The sequence below is a fragment of the Podarcis bocagei genome (genome assembly GCF_964188305.1).
Source record: "Podarcis bocagei genome assembly, chromosome: 10".
In the NCBI taxonomy this organism is placed as follows: domain Eukaryota; kingdom Metazoa; phylum Chordata; class Lepidosauria; order Squamata; family Lacertidae; genus Podarcis; species Podarcis bocagei.
Window position 1 is genome coordinate 20766050 of NC_138135.1, and position 17531 is coordinate 20783580.

Here is a 17531-nt window from a genome sequence, read left to right on the forward strand (position 1 = left end):
AGAGAAGATGTTTCACTCTAGGAAAGTCAGAGCTCCTCTTCCCCAGTATTATTATTTAGATTTTTACCCCACACTTTATTATTATTTAGATTTTTACCCCACACTTTCCTCCAGAGGAGCCAGAGGGCAGCAAAACATATCAATACTAATACAATTAAACTTCTAAAAATATTTAAATACTTCTAAAAATAATCACCTACTGTTTTATCCTATCCTGACTCACATTCACACTGAAGTGCAATAGAAAACTATAAGCTACACGTTACTGCTTATTAGGCATTACAGAAGTATGCACAGATCACAAATTTAGTTAACATTTCCCTAACACAATTTAATTGCAGCTATAGTCTTTTTGAAAAAAGAAATAGGCATGAAAGGAGCAGAGTAATTAAATTAAAAATCTCTAATATCTCCCCTTAGTTGTATTCCCCACCCCACCGCATTGGAAGTGTGCAAATGCTTCCCTCATGGGGAAATTTCTGAACTTTTTCTAGTGCTGTGATAGAATTTTTGAGATATACTGCACCTAATGTTCCAAATGTAGTCACGCAGTAGATCTATATAAAAGTCATTGTAATATTGGTAGTTTTATTTTCCATTCCCAATATTGACTTGTCTTTTTCACTTCCACTGCACAAAAAGTTGACATTTTCAGTGAACTGCCTACCACAACCTCAAGTTCTGTTTCTTGGGTTAGTTGCAGTCAATTCAGATCCTACATCCATATGTACAGAGTAGTTGTGTTTTGCCCCAGTGTGCATCACTTAGCTCTTACGTACATTAAATGTTGTGTGAAGCTTTCTTATCAGTCACTCGGTTTGGAGCTAGATTCTTCTGGAACCCTTCAATTTCCTTTTGCATTTCACAGCCCAAATAACAAACTTGGCTATCTCACTGCTTACCCCTGACTTAAGAATGTTTATGAATAAAAGGTAGCATTCCCAGTATAGACCCTTTGGGTAATTTATTGATAATTTTTCTCCTTATTCTAAACTGTTTAAAAGGTCTGCTTCCTTTTCTTAAGCAGTTATTGATCCATAAGAGGTTGATATGGAAGCAGTCATCTAAAACAAATTTTAGCATAGCTAACATAGTGTGTAGCCTGTGCAGGGAGTGGAAGCATATTGAGCCACGGCCAATACATGATCCAGAGGAATAGGTCTGTTTGATCTGCTATAGCAAAAAGAAAGAAAGAAAGAAAGAAAGAAAGAAAGAAAGAAAGAAAGAAAGAAAGAAAGAAAATCCTGTGTCACCTTAAAGGCTAATAAGACTCTAATAAGACTATAAAACAGGTTTTGTTGTTCCTTGCTTTTGGTGGCGTTTGGGGCCCCATTATTTACAGATCTTCCCCCCTCCTTTCTGCTAACATAGAATACCCATCAAATATCCAATCAAAAGTAGAGTCCAAAGACTCTTGAGGATAAGAGTTGTGGGCTCCTGGATCACTGACATCTATGAAGGCGGATTTTACATAAATCTCTTGCTGCTATGTTGAAAGAAGCAACACATTAAGCTCTCTGTCATCAGTGACTCGGATATCTGTTGTCACATGTTGTATTCAGCCCACAGTGAAATATCCGCAATCTTGATCGTTTGATGCTTGCATTCCTGATCAGAAAACCTCTGTGAGCCTCAGCCTAGAACGGGAGACTGACAAAGTTGACTTGTAGCCCATGAAAGCATCTGAGGAAAGAGAGTGGAGTGCCTTATATTGACAATCCCTGTGTGGCAGTGGTGCCTTTGTCATGGTGAACAACACCACAATGGTTAATATCAGGAGCAAGAAAGAATTTATACAAGATTTCAGGAGAAGCAAGCTGTCATCTCAAACAACTGTACGTTATTGAAAGATAACTGTGGCTAATCAGCTCTCCCTGCAGTTTTTGGTGATTAAATGTCTCTCAGACTGCTAATTTTCTTCAGTAAAAGACTAGTTTGTGAGGATTTGTATGATTGTAAACCATGTTTAGTGGGTTATAATAGCAGCATTTCATCTAGTTAAAACTGCACTGCAGTTCAGCCAAGTGACTGTGTGTTAGAATTATCAGCAGTTTGCAGTAATTATAAAACAGCTGGGGTAGGAAATTGGTCATTTACTAGCAGTTAAAGACTTGTTTGTGTATATTCACCACCCTACCATCACCAGCAATCATAAAATGAGCTGTGGTTTAATGTACTTCCCGGCCAGACGATCTGTGACTGTGTTAGGGATATTTAAGTCTTTTATGGCCCAGTGTGCACAAAATTTGAGAAATTACGTTATCAACCCAGGCAAGCCCTTCTCCTCCAAAACAACAACCTTGGAACCATTTTTAATGTCTGCTAAATGATTTGAAGCAGTTGGAATTGAACTCCATTTTCTCCCTCATTTTTAACTTCACCCTTCATTTCCAGTTTAACTCAGCAAGAACAACTGAAAGCGCAGCAGGGGGCTGGCACTGGAATTTCCCCAGTAAGCCTGAATTTGGGTGACAGCAAAGAAGTGGATATCCTACGGATGCTCAACAAAGCCAAAGATGAATATACCAAGGTGAGGCTTATCCTGTATAAAACAATACCTGCAAGTATTCTTGGATGAGACTAGATTTATCTAGATGCACTACTGTCTGGGTTCAGACTCGGTTTTGGAACTGAATCAGCGTTGGTTGCTCTGATGGATGAGCTTTATTGTGAAAGAGATGGGGAGCACTACGTACTGTGTTACTTCTGGTCAATCTCTTGGTGGCTTTTGACACTATCGCCCACAGTATCCTGCTGGACTGACTCAGAGGGATTAGTATTGGAGGCACCATATTATGATGGTTCTGTCCTTACCTTCATGGCTGTGTTCTGAGAGCAGCACTGGATGAATACTCCCTGGGCCCTGTGCCGTGGGGTCCTGCAGGGCCCAGTGCTATTAGCATTTATACAAAGCCACTGGGGGCAGTCAGTAGGGGTTTGTGGGCAAGATGTCATCGGTACATGGATCGGGTGTCTGAGTGCAGTGGTGGGCTGATGAGGGCCAATGAACTATGTTTGAATCTTGAGAAGGCAGAGTCTCTTTGGTTGGGTAGCTCCCATGTTCAGAAGATAGGCAAGTACTTGTTCCAGATAGGGTCACATTCCCTCCGAAGGAACAAAGAAAAACCCATTTTCATGATTGGTACTTAATTGTTTTTCCCCCTTTTATTGTACAGTAGAAAAGATTGTGTAGAAGACTGAAGTGGTTTCATTTTTTCTCTCTTTGTTAGAAAACATTTGTTTGAAGGATGAGTCAGTCAGTCCATGTCTGCTTCTTATTCCACCCCATCCCTCTATTTCTTTATCATAATTGGTTGCTAAGAAAATAATCTATCATAGAGAATTTTATGTTCGGAAGCCCTTTGAGATACAGGAATAGCTGTCCTCTCAAAGCTGGAGATCATGTACATTAAGCTAAGCAAAGGTGACACATTTTACAGTTTTATTTGCATCAAAAGCCACTGCACATCAGGACCACCACGCTTCTCAAAATAGCTATTTTACATTTTATCATTTTGTGACTGAATTCCATGTGATGGAATCAGCTTTTGTATCCTGCATAGACCCTCTTTGCACTGGAGTTTGGGATAATCACTAAGCAAAGAAACATGAAGTCCATTACTGGTTTTCTCAATTGCTGTTGTACTGATTATTGCTGCTGCTGCTGCTTGTTTCAGTTGAGATAACTGCTTTTTATTTTTCTTAACTTTTGTATTATTATTTAGCTTGTGCTTTTTATCACTTCACATTCTCTAGTGATGTTTAGTAGAACAGCAAATGAAAGTATAAAGTATTTATAATTCAAATAAATAACTACTATCCCCCAGTCTAACCTGAAGCTAGATACACTCCCTTCCTTGCTGGTGTCGATGTCTTCCATCCGAAATCCTGTAAAGCCGCTGCTAGTCAATACACACAATTGTGAGTTAGATGGACCAATGGTCTAAAGCAGCTTCCAAAGAAAATATATTTATTCATACTAATAATGGTGCAGGCAATTAGTCCAGAGGTCATGATTCCAAAGTGCATGTGGAAGGCAAGAGATGCAAAAGTGAACAGAAGCAACAGAGATGTCTACGGTTGTCACACCACTCGTGCCTAGCTTTTAAATACAAGGCAGGGTGAGATCACTCTCAATACACTCTCGCCTCCTGATACTGCATTCAGATATGTGCTTAGCCTGGGCGGGTGTGTCTGATCCCACCTACAGAGGTGGCGCCTTCTTCTCTGTTGACAAGAGCCTTCTGACTCCGTCTTCCCCACTGAGTCCTCCTGCTCAGCCCCTCCCCCTGACTGGTCAGGGTCCTTCTCACTCCCCAATGGGACTCTGCAGCAGGAGCAATGAAGAGAGCCAGCACATCTCTCCCCCGCCCCAGTACTACATCTGGAGTCACAAGGAGAGGACCTCCATCTTCCATTCCTGGGCACCAACCTACAAGGCCCCCCCTTCTTCTTTCTCCTGATCCTCTACCGCCTGGGGTTGCCCAGCCATACCAGATCCTGATGGAACTGAGAAGTTTGCCAGTGCCAGCTTTAATTTCTTTTGTGGGCCAAGTGGTTGTTTTGTAATTTGCCCAGTCTTCTGCAGCTGGTTTTTAACTATGTTTTATTCTGTTGAATTTTACTGGTGGGTATGATTCTGGGTCCCCCCCCTGCTATTCTACTATTTTATTATGTTACATTTCTTTTATTATGATTTTGAATATGTTTGATGTCTCAAGAGCCTTGTCAGGGACAAAAATCCACTGTTCTATCAAATGTCATGTGCTATCTGGATAACCTGAAGCCACTGCTGTTTTTGTTTTGTTTTTCTAATGTTTTTTACCCTTTTAAATCTAAGTCTAGCCTTTAGTCTGCATGAACTATAGGTTAAGAGCAGAGTGAAGAGACGATTAGAATGGAAGATGATCTGTATAAAATCCCTCGTATGGATATTTCCTGCACTTATATTGCATGTGGCTCATGTTCCAAGAAAATCCAATTGTCTTTCCTTCAGGTACCCTTGATCCTCATGGACATTTGTCAATTTGTCAGTTCTGTTTTCTCTTCTCAAGTTTAACTGTACTGTATTCTTTTTTTCACGGTGATGGAGAGATTGAAAATAAAAATTGCTTTCTATAAAAAGAATTAATGTAGCATTACTTTTGTTTGTGTGTTGCAGTGTAAAATGTGCTCAGAGCCAAAACAGATAACCAGTTCTTCTGCTATATATGACAACCCCAACCTGATCAAACCAATCCCAGTGAAGCCTAGCGAAACTCAGCACCAGTGTATTCCTCAACAAGTCCAGGTATGCTATTGTATTTACTTTCTTAACCCTAAGCTTCTTAGTTTAGAAGGCTTATGAGTCTGTGTTAGGAGCCTTTCTGTGCAATATAAAAATATTACCTTGCTGGGTGAACCTCTGCCATCGCATCCAGTTTTGCTCTCAACCCAGCCATGATCCACAATTTCATTACCCTGGTGTGGTGGTATGTATCTTTACCACAGGTAGTCACGCTGCTTTTTGGAACTCATTTTTAAATAAGTCTGGATGAGGGCTCAAGTATATTTTGCTGTATGCATCAGTAAAGCACACAGCTTTCAGAAAACAATTACTACAAAATAAACAAGCAAAGGTTGTATTATTGGAATGGCTGAACAGAGAGGCATGGACAGCCCTTGGCCATGCTAGGCCAAATATCACCTCACCCCCTTCACAGGACTGTTCATCCCCTAAAGAAAGGGGGAACATCAACAACTTTTGGGGACAGGTGAAATCAATTAATTTTGGGGTGAGGAATGTGCTTACTGTTAAAGTGGCTTTTTTCCTAAATAAGAACAAAACTTTACCACCAGTTCAGTCAGTAGCTTAGTTACCCTCAGCAGTCTGGTAGTATTCCATTTGAAATTTAGGACAGAAAGCCCCTTGAGAACGAGGCTATGTAACATAATGCATATAATTCAGGGGCACTGGTGATTATGTTATATAACAGTTTGTATTATAGTTTGTTTGTTTGTTTGTTTGTTTGTTTGTTTGTTTGGATATTGTTGTTCTTTCATTGCCCCTGAAAAACATATTCACCTTATAAGACAACAAAATGCCCAATGCAGTTTAGTGAAGAACTGATATGCATCAAGCATTTCACTGGTTTATAAGGGCATTTTATCATTTAATAAAATTATATTTTCTCTCCCCCCACCTTTGTGTTTGATGCTGCCCTCTTTTTCCCTCTACTATTTTGAGAGGGGCACCATTTCTATTGCTGCTCTTAAAACTCCTTCAGTAGTGACTGTCTATGATTTACAGACTTTGAATCCAAAGCATTAATAAGAGCACCTGTAGGCTTCTACTGATTGCTTTTTCCCTGTGTTGGCGTTGGGAGTTATGCCTACCTTTCATAGTACCCCTTTGATTCTTAAAACCTTTCAATTCTTCTTACAATGGATGCAATTTTAATGGAATTTTGTAATGCAATTCTGTTTACATTGGAATGAAATTTTATAGCCCATTGCAAAGTGTACAATATTCATGAACACTGGGCTGGGAGGACTAAGATACAGCTCATAATCACACATCGTGTTCAAAGCTGAGAGATCTGTGCTGTCCAATTTTATGCCCTTAATCAGGAAACAACACACAGCACTGTTTGTGTGCAATATTTCAGAGATAGGAAGAAGGAAGACTGTGCTCAGCAGGCCACCTCTTGCCTCTTGATTTGTAGGATTCTTTTAACAAATATTGGAAAAGTTTGATCTTGCTCTGATCCCTACCAAAGCACCTTACAAGGGTGTGTGCTCTTGATTACTGAGCCAGATCAGTTAACTGTTAAAAAATCCAGAGTATGAACTCTTTTGTTTAAATTTAATTTCTTACATTTATGTCCCATCTTTCTTCTATCGTGGAACTCCATGCATTGTGCATATGGCTGCCAAGAGTCACCCATCCAAGCACTGAGCAGACCCAGACCTGCTTAGCTTCAGTAAGGTGGTGACCTCATATATCTTCAGGCTGTACTCTAGGTATATTGCTTTCTAAAGCTAAGATGCGAAAATGATTCTAGCCATAGAAATAAAAAGTAAATTAAACAAAACTAAATTCAACCCATTTCCTCCACCCACATAAAGATGCAAGAAAACTGTTGAAATAAAGCTTCATATACCAGCTGTGAGTTGTTAATAATAATTTAGTACATACAGTCAGCAAACAGGTAGATAAGCTCTGCTATACGGTTTTCGAACGTAATCTGTTCTGGAAGACCATTTGAGTTCTGAAACTTTTGAAAACCGAGGCGCAAAGGGCGGTCTGCAAATTTAATAGAGAAAAATAACATATACACTCAGTTTGACTTCCAAGGCATGTTTGAAAATGGAAGCATTTACTTCCGGGTTTACGGTGTTTGAAACCCAAATGTTCATCAATGGAGACGTTTGGAAACCAAGGTGCTACTGTATTGTGACCATTTGTGCAGTTCTGTGTAATCTTACACACTTTGCTACACTCAGATAAAGAATCATACAGTAAATAAAATAAATGGTATTTTGTGAGACAGTTCACTGGAGGTGAAAAGGTTCTTCTGCTGAGTGATGATGAAGGGAGGGAGGGAGAGACCCAACACTTACTGGAGCAAGCTGTGAGGCAGTGTCAGGATAGTGTGGTGTGTGCTGAAGAAGCAGCTGTCCCCTGTCCACCACTTCTCTCCTTATAACTGTCCTCACCAATCATCTTCCCACCAACTGGTTCCAAACTCATGCTTCTGCCACAAACAGAACGCCTGTGATCTTACCAATTGTTTGTAGAAAAGCCATTTGTTCAGCTTTCGGAGAATGTACAGTGGCATCTGCTGTTCTCTCTCTTCCTTTGATGCTGCTAGCCAAACCTTTATTTTGCCTTTATTTTTCTGAATTAAACTGGCTTTCTTTTCTCCTCCCCGCTCCCCCACCAGAACATAGACCCTGAACCACAACACTTATCTCTCATGACGCTCTTTGGAAAGCAGGAAAAGTCTAACATATACCAAGATACCTCAGAGCAGTCACAAAAACTTCACCAAGAAAACTTTCCTCTGAGGCAAGGGGTTGTGCGCTCTCTGTCCTATGAGGAACCTGGAAGACACTCGCCCACAGCAGAGAAGCAGCTTTGCCCGGCCATTCAGAAACTGATGGTGCGTGGAGCAGAGCTTCACCCAGTCTCTGAACTCCCTGAGAACCGGATGTGTGAGAACGGCAGCGTCCCTTCGGTAGGGGAGGTTTTCACAGGACTCTTCCAGCCTGTGGCTTCTCATGGCATTCGGACATCTCATCCAGTCCAAGATGCCGCCAGCACACGCAGCCTGCTGCAACAGCTGCAAAGCCAGTCAGGACAAATGACAAAAATGGAGCCCAGCAATGCGGGACCAGTGAGTTCTGCTGCATCAGTCTTCAGCAGGGCTCCTGCTGTCTCCTCAGGAGCCCAGGTAAAGAATGTGACACAGCCTCATCTCATGTATTTCAATGGCTCTCTCCCAAGTCAGACTTTGGGGCCTCCAGCCTTTGGTAAAGAACAATCCAAACTTCCCGGACAGTCCCTTCCTCTCTCTGGGAACCAATCTGGAAACTCTGGAGTAATTTCACCACAAGAGTTATTAAAGAAACTTCAGATAGTGCAACAGGAGCAGCAGTTGCATGTATCCAGTCGGCCAACCTTGGCAGCCAAGTTTCCCGTGGTTACTCAGAGCAGCACCACCCTAAAACCTCTGGATTCCTGGATGGACAAAGCTTCAAACACAGAAAAGCAGCCTCCTCTTTTTCAGGTAAACCAGCAATAGATTTGATAGATCCTAGAGTCCAAGAACCTTGGATCAACAGGCTGCTTGTTCTTCTACTTTCAACATTCAAAAAACAAAAGTACACCTCTTAGTTCCAGCATTGGGGAACTGTAGGCTAGTTCCTGGTCCATACTAGTGGTGTCCAAACACTGCTCCTTAGTTCATTTTAACAACCCTTTGGGCTTAGCTTGAGCTTTTGCAAGCATGTAGATTTGAAAAATCCCAAGTGGGTTTTTTGTGTGCAGCTTCCATTCACCAGCAAATGTCCCAACAAATCAAAAACCTTTTACCTTTGTGGGTGAACCTCATATCAAGTCATCCTCATCCCCAGATTCAAAAGTTCTTGAAGTGGGGCATGCCTTTTCAAGGGGGGCAAGTGGACATTTTGTAGCTGAATGTCCTCTGCATTGTTAGACCATAGCCAGTACAGTCGTACCTTGGTTTTTGAACAGCTTAGTTCTCGAATGTTTTGGCTCCCAAACATCGCAAAGTGACTGTTCCAGTTTGCAAACTGTTTTTGGATGCCGAACGTCCAAGAAGGATTCCGTGGCTTGATTGGCTGCAGGAGCTTCCTGCAGCCAATCAGAAGCCATACTTTGGTTTTTGAACGTTTTGGAAGTCAAACGGACTTCTGGAACGGATTCCATTTGACTTCCAAGGTACGACTGTAATGGCTTTTCGGAGCTGTAATGAAGGATTGCTGGTCCACTCAGTTCCTTGGATGGCTTATTTGAGACAGTTTGCTTTATATGCATGAAGGCAGAGGTATTGCTTGCTTTTGCCTCTGAGAACTTGTCTCTTATTGCAGGAACTGAAAGTTAACATCCAGCAAGTATTTGTGTGCACAGGAGCTCTGATAGGTATATGAAGATGCCATTCGCACAAGAGTTTCCCAATTCATTTCCAAAAGGAGTAGCTCTGCATGTGCATCCCATTGCGAGCATGGCACTGCTCCTGTGCATTTGTGAGAGCCCTGTGTGTTCACTGGAGATACTTCTGAATATTGTTAGAGTCATTCCAGATATTCGCGAATAGGGTAGAGTATGAGCCTTATTCTTGGGATATGTGCTTACCACCATGTATAGGAAGTAAGACATGAACTAGGTGCAAACTTGCAGGAATGGATAAATAATTCACTCAGTTTCTGCAATCTTTTCGCTTCCAAACTATGATGGAAGAAAAGCAGAAATTGGACAAATTGCACATAGATATTGGGTCACAGGTAATTTCCATCATACAGGACTCCACCCAACTGCATGTTAGCTATTTCTCCTTATGCCAACATTTGAGTGAAGCCTAATGGCAAAATGTGGTAAGGAGGAATACAGCTGGGATGGGCAACTAGGCTAAAGATCCCTTGCCTGCACATCCACTGATACTACTGATCCCAAGTGAATCTAGGTTTCCATAGCTGTGTCCCTATGGAGTATAGTTTTGCTTTCCCATTGACCTTCAGCACTTGATTTCTTGATTTGTTTATAAAGGGTTTTTCAGATATACTAGCATATTTTGCTGTTGTCAAGCTACATCCAAGAAAAGGCATTTCTAAATTATAATACAAATCACTCCCACCACTTCCAAAGTTAAATGATCCCTTTAATAATCCTTGGAAATCCCTCACTTGGGCAAATGGGATCTGTGCAGCTGTGGGGGCTTGGCTTTTGGCTGCTGCTTTTGTTGTGCAGTCTGCCATTTCCTCCAGCCTCTCCTCCATAGACTGCAGCCAAGCACACTATTAAATAAAACTGGAAATTGAGCTTATTGTTAGGCTCTATAATTTGAACTAATAGAAAGTGTGAAAGTGCAGGAGGTGTCAAAACAAGAAAAGTTGGAATTTGATGATTCATTGACCCTGTGTCTGAGGATGATGCTTATGACATTTGAACTAAAATGAAATGGAAAAACAACCATTTGGGATAGAATTTGATAATAGCTTCATGATGTGATACTTTAATCAGCTTGCTGATGTTATTCAGAATGTGGACAGCAAAGTCTATCCATAGGAAGATAATGTTTTATTGCACAGTATTGTGATGGAACTGAGAGATTGTCTGTGCATTGCAGGGGAGGTACTTTCTGGGCTGAGTTGCCCAGGGTTGAAAAACAGGTTTTATTTCCACCAATACAGTATCCCATAGTGCAGCTCTTAATGTTTTCTTACAGATGTCGATAGGGGCCATTCACTTACACAGGAGAAAATAAAGCAATATCCTTGGGAAACTACTTGGTGGAGGCTAAACCTGCCCCCAGTGACACCAGTTTAATGGGAAAAGAAAGCACGTCTTGCCAACTGCAGCAAATTTAATTGGCTCTATAGTATAATGGGTATAACTAAGTTCTGAGCCTGTGGCTGTCTCCATAGGCCTTGCTCAGGTCTTTATTTTGTGGTTGTGTTAAGGGTTTGAGATTTAAAAACGGGTGTCAAACACAAATGGACCAGGAGTTCAGATTTCCCAGGGGCTCACATTTTCATTGAAAAGCCATCAGTTTTGATGGAGACAGCAGCAGGAACAGAGATTAATTTTTAAAATTACCCCGGTCAGCCAGTTTCATTATGCCATTCTTTCACAACATATGTCAGCAGATTTCTTCACCGGCATGAACACTACCCCCAGTTGCTAGTTCTCTTGTCCCTGGCCTAAGTGCTCCCTTGAAGCTTAAAACCCACTGGTTTTTAAAGCTTTTTCCTGTGTGCCAATGCTTGCCAGCCATAACGTTTTCACATACAACGACAGCTTTCCTCAGCCGCTAACCTAACTGCCAGCTTGCATTGTGGTTGCCATGTTTCCTGGGTGCCATTTCTTAGGATGCCATTTTCCAGGTCTTCTTATATAGCTTATATGTTAGGTTTTGTCTCTTTGCCACATTCTACCATAGAACTATAAAAGTACAGAAGCTTTGTGAGGGTTCAAGTGCCCATAAAAAGCTGCTTAATGAAGGCTACAGCTACAGTGGTAGAAAGGGCTGCTGCTGGTATGCTGAGCCAATAGCAAGCAAGCTCAAACTTCAGAGAAGTTTGGCCTAAAAGTTCTATGTGAGGAAGTTCTTGCTCCAGACTTTGGCAGTATCATCTGTGTCTATTCTACAGAAATATTTAAGTTTGTAAAGACTTCCGGATGAGCATTGCTGCTAATCTGTACTATAGTGTATTGCTGCCAGCTGAAGACTTATTCGTCACCATAACTAAGGACAGACATTTCAGTCAAATAGTGTTGGCGCAGTCACACATGCAGATGCTCAGGCAAAGTGAATCAAAGCAGAACCTGACAATAAACGCACCCAAAAGTCTGTTCCCTAGAATTGCTTTTTGGCATTTCATCTGCTTCCACTGTCTTTCAAGTGGACCAAGTTTTATAGGGTCTGCTGGGTGCAGCTTGCCACCTAGACAACATCTTGAATATTGGTGGTGGGACTGAACAAATGTGCATTTAAAGGACTCGCCATAAGTTCCTTCAGTAACTGGAATCTGCAGTTTGTACTTCCTCAGCAGTGGAGTCGACATATTATTGGTCTCATTTTGATTTGGCTTGTGATGCATCTCCATCTGGCTTCAAAGCTGTAATCTGCAGTATAAGGTTCAGTGGAGGGGAAATACTTGTTACGAAAGCAATTAGGAAAACCAGAACACAGTGGTACTTGAATCAACTCAAAGAAAAAACAAGCTTGATCAAGTCTGAGCTGCTCAAAGAGCATACCTGGGCAGTCCGTTTCAACTATGCACATAGAAAATGGTTTTTCACAAAAAAAGGTTGATAGGAAGGCTTTCCCAAAGCTGCATTAATTGTAAAGAGGTAAGAGGTGCAACCAAAATAAGAGGAAAGGGCAGAAAATTGGAGGAAGATCTTGAAAGTAGGTGGTTTAAAGGTAGAATTCCTGCTTGTGGCATGCGCTGATAAAAAACCAGTTTAGAGTCAGACAGCAGGACTATGGTTTGGACCCAAAGAACCATTGGAGTTTTGTCTGTGCAATGGGGCTTTCCTCTCTTTTCTTGTTGCAGCCACTTATGCCAAGTGACTCCTGTGGGTCAGGGAAGTCAAACAACACCTCCACTTGTGGGGGGAAAGAGTGCTTTCCATGCAGACAAGGGGTCCTTTTAATCAAAACCTATGGCTGTATTCAAATGTGACCTTCCCAATTACCAATAAATATGGTTTGTTGGAGTAGAAATAAGGATGGGCTGAAGCACACCTTCTTCCTATCATGCCCCCTGCAGATATCTTATTTGTAAGAATATAAGAAAAGCCCTATTTGGTCCAGCATCCTGTTCCTCACAGTGGTCAATCAAATTCCTGTGGGAAGCATATCACAGATTTGAGCCTGGTCTACAACGAGTACTTAAACCACATTTTCCTGCGTTGGACATCATAGGAAAGCCCATTTAACAAACAAGGAAGTCTCCTTTGCTGGGGAAGGCTGTCTAATTTTTTTGGGAACAGGCACATTACATCTGCATCTGGGTTATGCATGTATGCTATTTCCAGTTTCTTTAAAATTATTACCTGCCTCCAGCCCAAGTTGTTATAATAAAGTGTTTCATTCCATGTCTGTTAGTCTCTTCAAGCATAATTAATGCCTAGGCCTTGAAGGAATTCCCTAAAAATAACATTCTGAAATATCTGCCTTGGGGCAGAGAAAGAGAGGCTTATGCAGCTATTTAAGCTGCATACAAGTATTAGTTTCCTTTAAAAGCATGGCCATTGTCAACAGAAGCCTGCAATCTGCTATACACGTGTGTGGGATTACACTTCGCCTTAGAGACTGCAGCCTTAGACCTTGCTGACCATGGTAATGTGGAGCAATATGCAATCTGCTCTTCAAAACAGGCTGCTTGTTCATAATGTATGGGGCTGCCAAAATGTATAACTACAGGTGATATATAGCTCTCCCAACCATTAGATAAAATGAATTAATGGTTTCTAATTAATCACCCTGCTTAGCAAAGACGAGATTCAGCAACTGGATCGTCAATGTACCGTCTCTTCCTGTCTGCCAGCATCTATTTAATTTAGCTTTAATGTTGGAATCTTGAACTCAAGCAACTGAATGCATTAGTGCAGCAGCCTTTCACCGATTTGTAGCGCAGGCCCTGCTTAAATCCTCACTTGGCTTTACATGAGCAGATAATGTCTTGTATAAACAAATAAAAACCTCATGGAATCATTAGAAGAGAAACATCAGGATAGGGAGGGTGAATCTAAGTACAAATTTGAATTATAGGGCTGGTTCCATGCTGTTTTTATTGTAATTATTGGTATGTTTTAAACAGATTTCATATATGTTAATAATTTTAATTCTATCAGTGTTTCATTGTGTTTTGATGATTGAATTTTCTGTTTTGTGCAGTTCTTGTTTTTAACTGTAAGCTGCCTTGAATACCATCAGGGGAGGGGGGGCAGAGTATGTGTATACAAATAAATAAGGGGTCTATTTTTCAGGCAGAACCTGACAAGCCTCCTGACTTAAAGGGCTGCCCTCCACCCAAAGAATTAGTTGGCCAATTTCAGATCTGCATGGGAAATTTTGCTACATACATACATACCCCAAGCATAGCTTTTTGGCCATTTATGGCTGGCAGGTCATACCACTGCTGCGGCAACAGAACCCACAACTGGCATAATTTTTCTGTCAGGCTGCAGCAGCAACCCAGTTCTGACACATGGGTCTGCAACACTGAATCTATTTTGGCCCTTCTGGTTGAGAAACTGTTCAGGCTTTTCTGAATTCTAGCTGCCCACCCTCTTACATCTAAGCTATGTCTGAATGATTCGGTCTCCAAGAAGCAGCCTTTCTCCATTCTGGTGGTTTCTTTGGCTCTGGGTCCATTCCCTTGGCACCATCTCACTATCTTCACAATGGCTATCCAGGTTCTCTGGACTGCAAGAGCCACCTCAACTCTATGCTTGGTGGCACATCAAACTGGCAGTGACCCTATCACCCTCAACCCAGGAATATTTTTCTGCCTTGCTAGGATGACTGCCAGCTCCAGCAGGGTTGAGTTCACCTTCCAGAAAGGCAGTAAGCTGCTTGCCAGATAGTTTTTTAATGCCACCTCAGATTCCTTTGTATAGCTGTGGTTGACGTGTAATTCAATGTGATGCCCTTGTGTGTGATGAGCAGGTCATCTCGCCGCAGCGAATTCCTGCTACTGTAGCTCCTTCACTACTGATGTCCCCAATGGTGTTCAGTCAGTCTGCCCCAGCACCGCCAAAGCCAAGTGAAGGTGGATGGCTGCCCGTTGTGAACCAAGAAGCCGTTTCTAGTTCCACTAACAACCTGTCTGTGCAGAACCCAGAAGCAGCTGTTACAAACGGCAGCTCATTGACAAAGCTACAACTACAGGAAACGTTACTACATCTGATCCAGGTAAAGCGGCCATTACATTTCTCATCTGTCCTTGTCCTCTCTTAAAAACTATATGCATCTGTCACCCTAGGAGATGACAGCGAGCGGAGAGTTGGAATGAATTGTCACCAGTAAGCATACAGCATTGTTGTGTAGATAATCCTCAACTGAGTGTTTTGTTTTGTTTTGTTACACAGGTTACTTCTCCATTTTGCTAAGTTGGCTGATGGTCCAGTTTGGTTATTATGAAAGTAAGACTTACCATATTGTAAGTCTACAATTAGGCACCTGTGTGCCCTGAAAAAAAAATAGCCCCCAGTTTGCAGCTGTCTTATCAGTAGCTAGAGCCCAGACCATAGACAGCAGCTCTAGTTTCTCACAAGGTCTGAAACATGTTAGATGCAACAAATCTTCCTATGCACTGCAGTCAATTGGGAGTTGCTGATCTGTGCCCAAATGTTGTTCATTCTGTCAGCCAGCAGTGGGGATCCTGCTTAGAGCTACCGCTGACTGTAGAAGTAGTTTTATCCTGCCTTTGCTCCAAGTTGCTTAGAACAACATTTTAGCCTCAGCAAAAACCCAGGAAAATAATTAGGATGACAGTGGGTGGCATGCTCAAGACCACTCCGTGGGCTTCATAGGATCTAAATTTGCATTTCCCAGTGCATTAATGAACACAATGGTTCAAAAAATGTGGAGTTTTAATTTCTCTGTGGTTTTAAAATTCATATTATTAACGAAGTATATGCCTTTTCCCCTTCAGAATGACGACAACTTCCTAAACATCATCTATGACGCGTACCTTGTCAGCGTGAGAAAAGCAGCACTGAAAAAACCCATGTGAAACTTCGTTTTTTTAAAAATTAAAATGTATCTCATATCCTGAACTTGACTTTTTAAAATAACCGTCAAACAAAACAAGGGGTTTTGGGCTTTCTGCATAGCTTTAAATGATGCTCGCTGGCAAGTCTGTGCTCTGCTGAGGAATGAGTGGGTGGGAACGGATAGTGCCTTCCAGAGGGTAGGGTGATGTCACAGTATGACAACAGACTTAAGATACCTTTATAGTGTTTTTCTTATGTAGGCTGGATACCAGCATGTATAAAGATTTATATTTTCTCTTCAATAATACATCTGTTTTTTGTGTTTTTTAAAAGAAGAATATTAGAGATTAGTTGCCTAGGTACTTTGCTGGAATCATTAGTTACCATAGGTGGAAGTTACTGCTCTACATTGTTTACAAAGGATGGTACTTGCTGGCGGCCACCAGGTGGCAGGCTTGGACTATAGTAGTAAACTTTGAAGCTATTGTGAAAGCTGTTGCTAGAGAAAGCAGATAGCTTTTCAAAGAGCTAAAAATAACATTGTGGTCATCATTGCCAGTGATTTGGACATCCATCCCTCTACTGTCTCTGTTCACACAATCTGTATGTTGGTTTTTTGTTTTGTTTTTAAACCTGTTTGATGGCAAAGAAGTGAATGCGTATGCCGTGGACATCCATACCACCTCCAGTTCTACTGACCCCCCCCCCCCAAAAAAGAAAAACCACAACAGAGGCTGTCATTATTCTTTGGAAGGAATGTTACTTGCCCGCAGGAGACTGGTTTCTCATGTTACAATTTCCCCCTACATGCCAGAGTTGTGTGAAAAAGATAACGCAGGAAGGGTCTGCAACCAAGAGTCAGCCGCTGCAAAACGACTTGTCTATGCCAAGAATTTGATAGGATTCTGCATTCCATTTCCTTTCTTGTTCCCTGCAACACACCCCAAGTTCTCTGCATGCAGACTACTATGTAGGAAAGAGGTGGTTTTCCTCTTTTTTAAAAAACAAAAAACAAAACCTCATTTTGTAAGCAAATATTTTTCTATTTTGTGACCAGAACATTCATAGCAAGGAGTAGATGATTACATTATAACTCTTTATAGAGTCTTTTCTTTCTAGCTGTTTTTCCCCTTTGATGTAGATATAGGCCTTCATTAGACTGTGATAACTTCTGTGTGCTTTTCTCCGGGATGACTGCATTACTTTTAAGCATTTTGTTAAAACTAGCAATGTGAATGAATGAATAGTTTCATTTCTACTGTGTTGTTCAATCAGAAGATGGACAGTAGTTTCAATTACCCATTTGTAAAGAAAATAAAATGTATTTACACAGATTATGTGTTGGATTCATCTTATTATCACAGAGGCTAAAAGATTCTGGAATTGAAAACCTTACGATTTTATGGTTTTTAAGTTTGAATCTAACTTTCCTCAAAAATGCGTTAGATTTTAAGTACAGCACAATGCACAAGATATTCCGTAATTTAGTGCAAGGCACTAGAATTGCATGAAAAGGTGAGGTGAAGTGTGGCCTCTTTAGTTTGGATCTGTCAAATAGGATTATGCACCTGCTTTTGTC

The 17531-nt window shown here is 41.3% G+C and overlaps 1 protein-coding gene across 6 annotated transcripts in view; it reads left to right on the forward strand.

Moving 5' to 3' along the window:
• DCP1B (decapping mRNA 1B) overlaps positions 1-17286 on the forward strand; it is a 38242-nt gene extending 20956 nt beyond the window's left edge. For all 6 annotated transcript variants that reach the window (XM_081210038.1, XM_081210037.1, XM_081210039.1 and 3 more), the window contains 5 exons: positions 2395-2530; positions 5162-5290; positions 7926-8771; positions 14904-15149; positions 15892-17286. In XM_081210038.1, coding sequence (XP_081066164.1) covers positions 2395-2530; positions 5162-5290; positions 7926-8771; positions 14904-15149; positions 15892-15972 — 1438 coding nt within the window. In that variant the 3' untranslated portion in view covers positions 15973-17286. The remainder of the gene's footprint in view (positions 1-2394; positions 2531-5161; positions 5291-7925; positions 8772-14903; positions 15150-15891) is intronic.
• Positions 17287-17531: the final 245 nt, after the last annotated feature.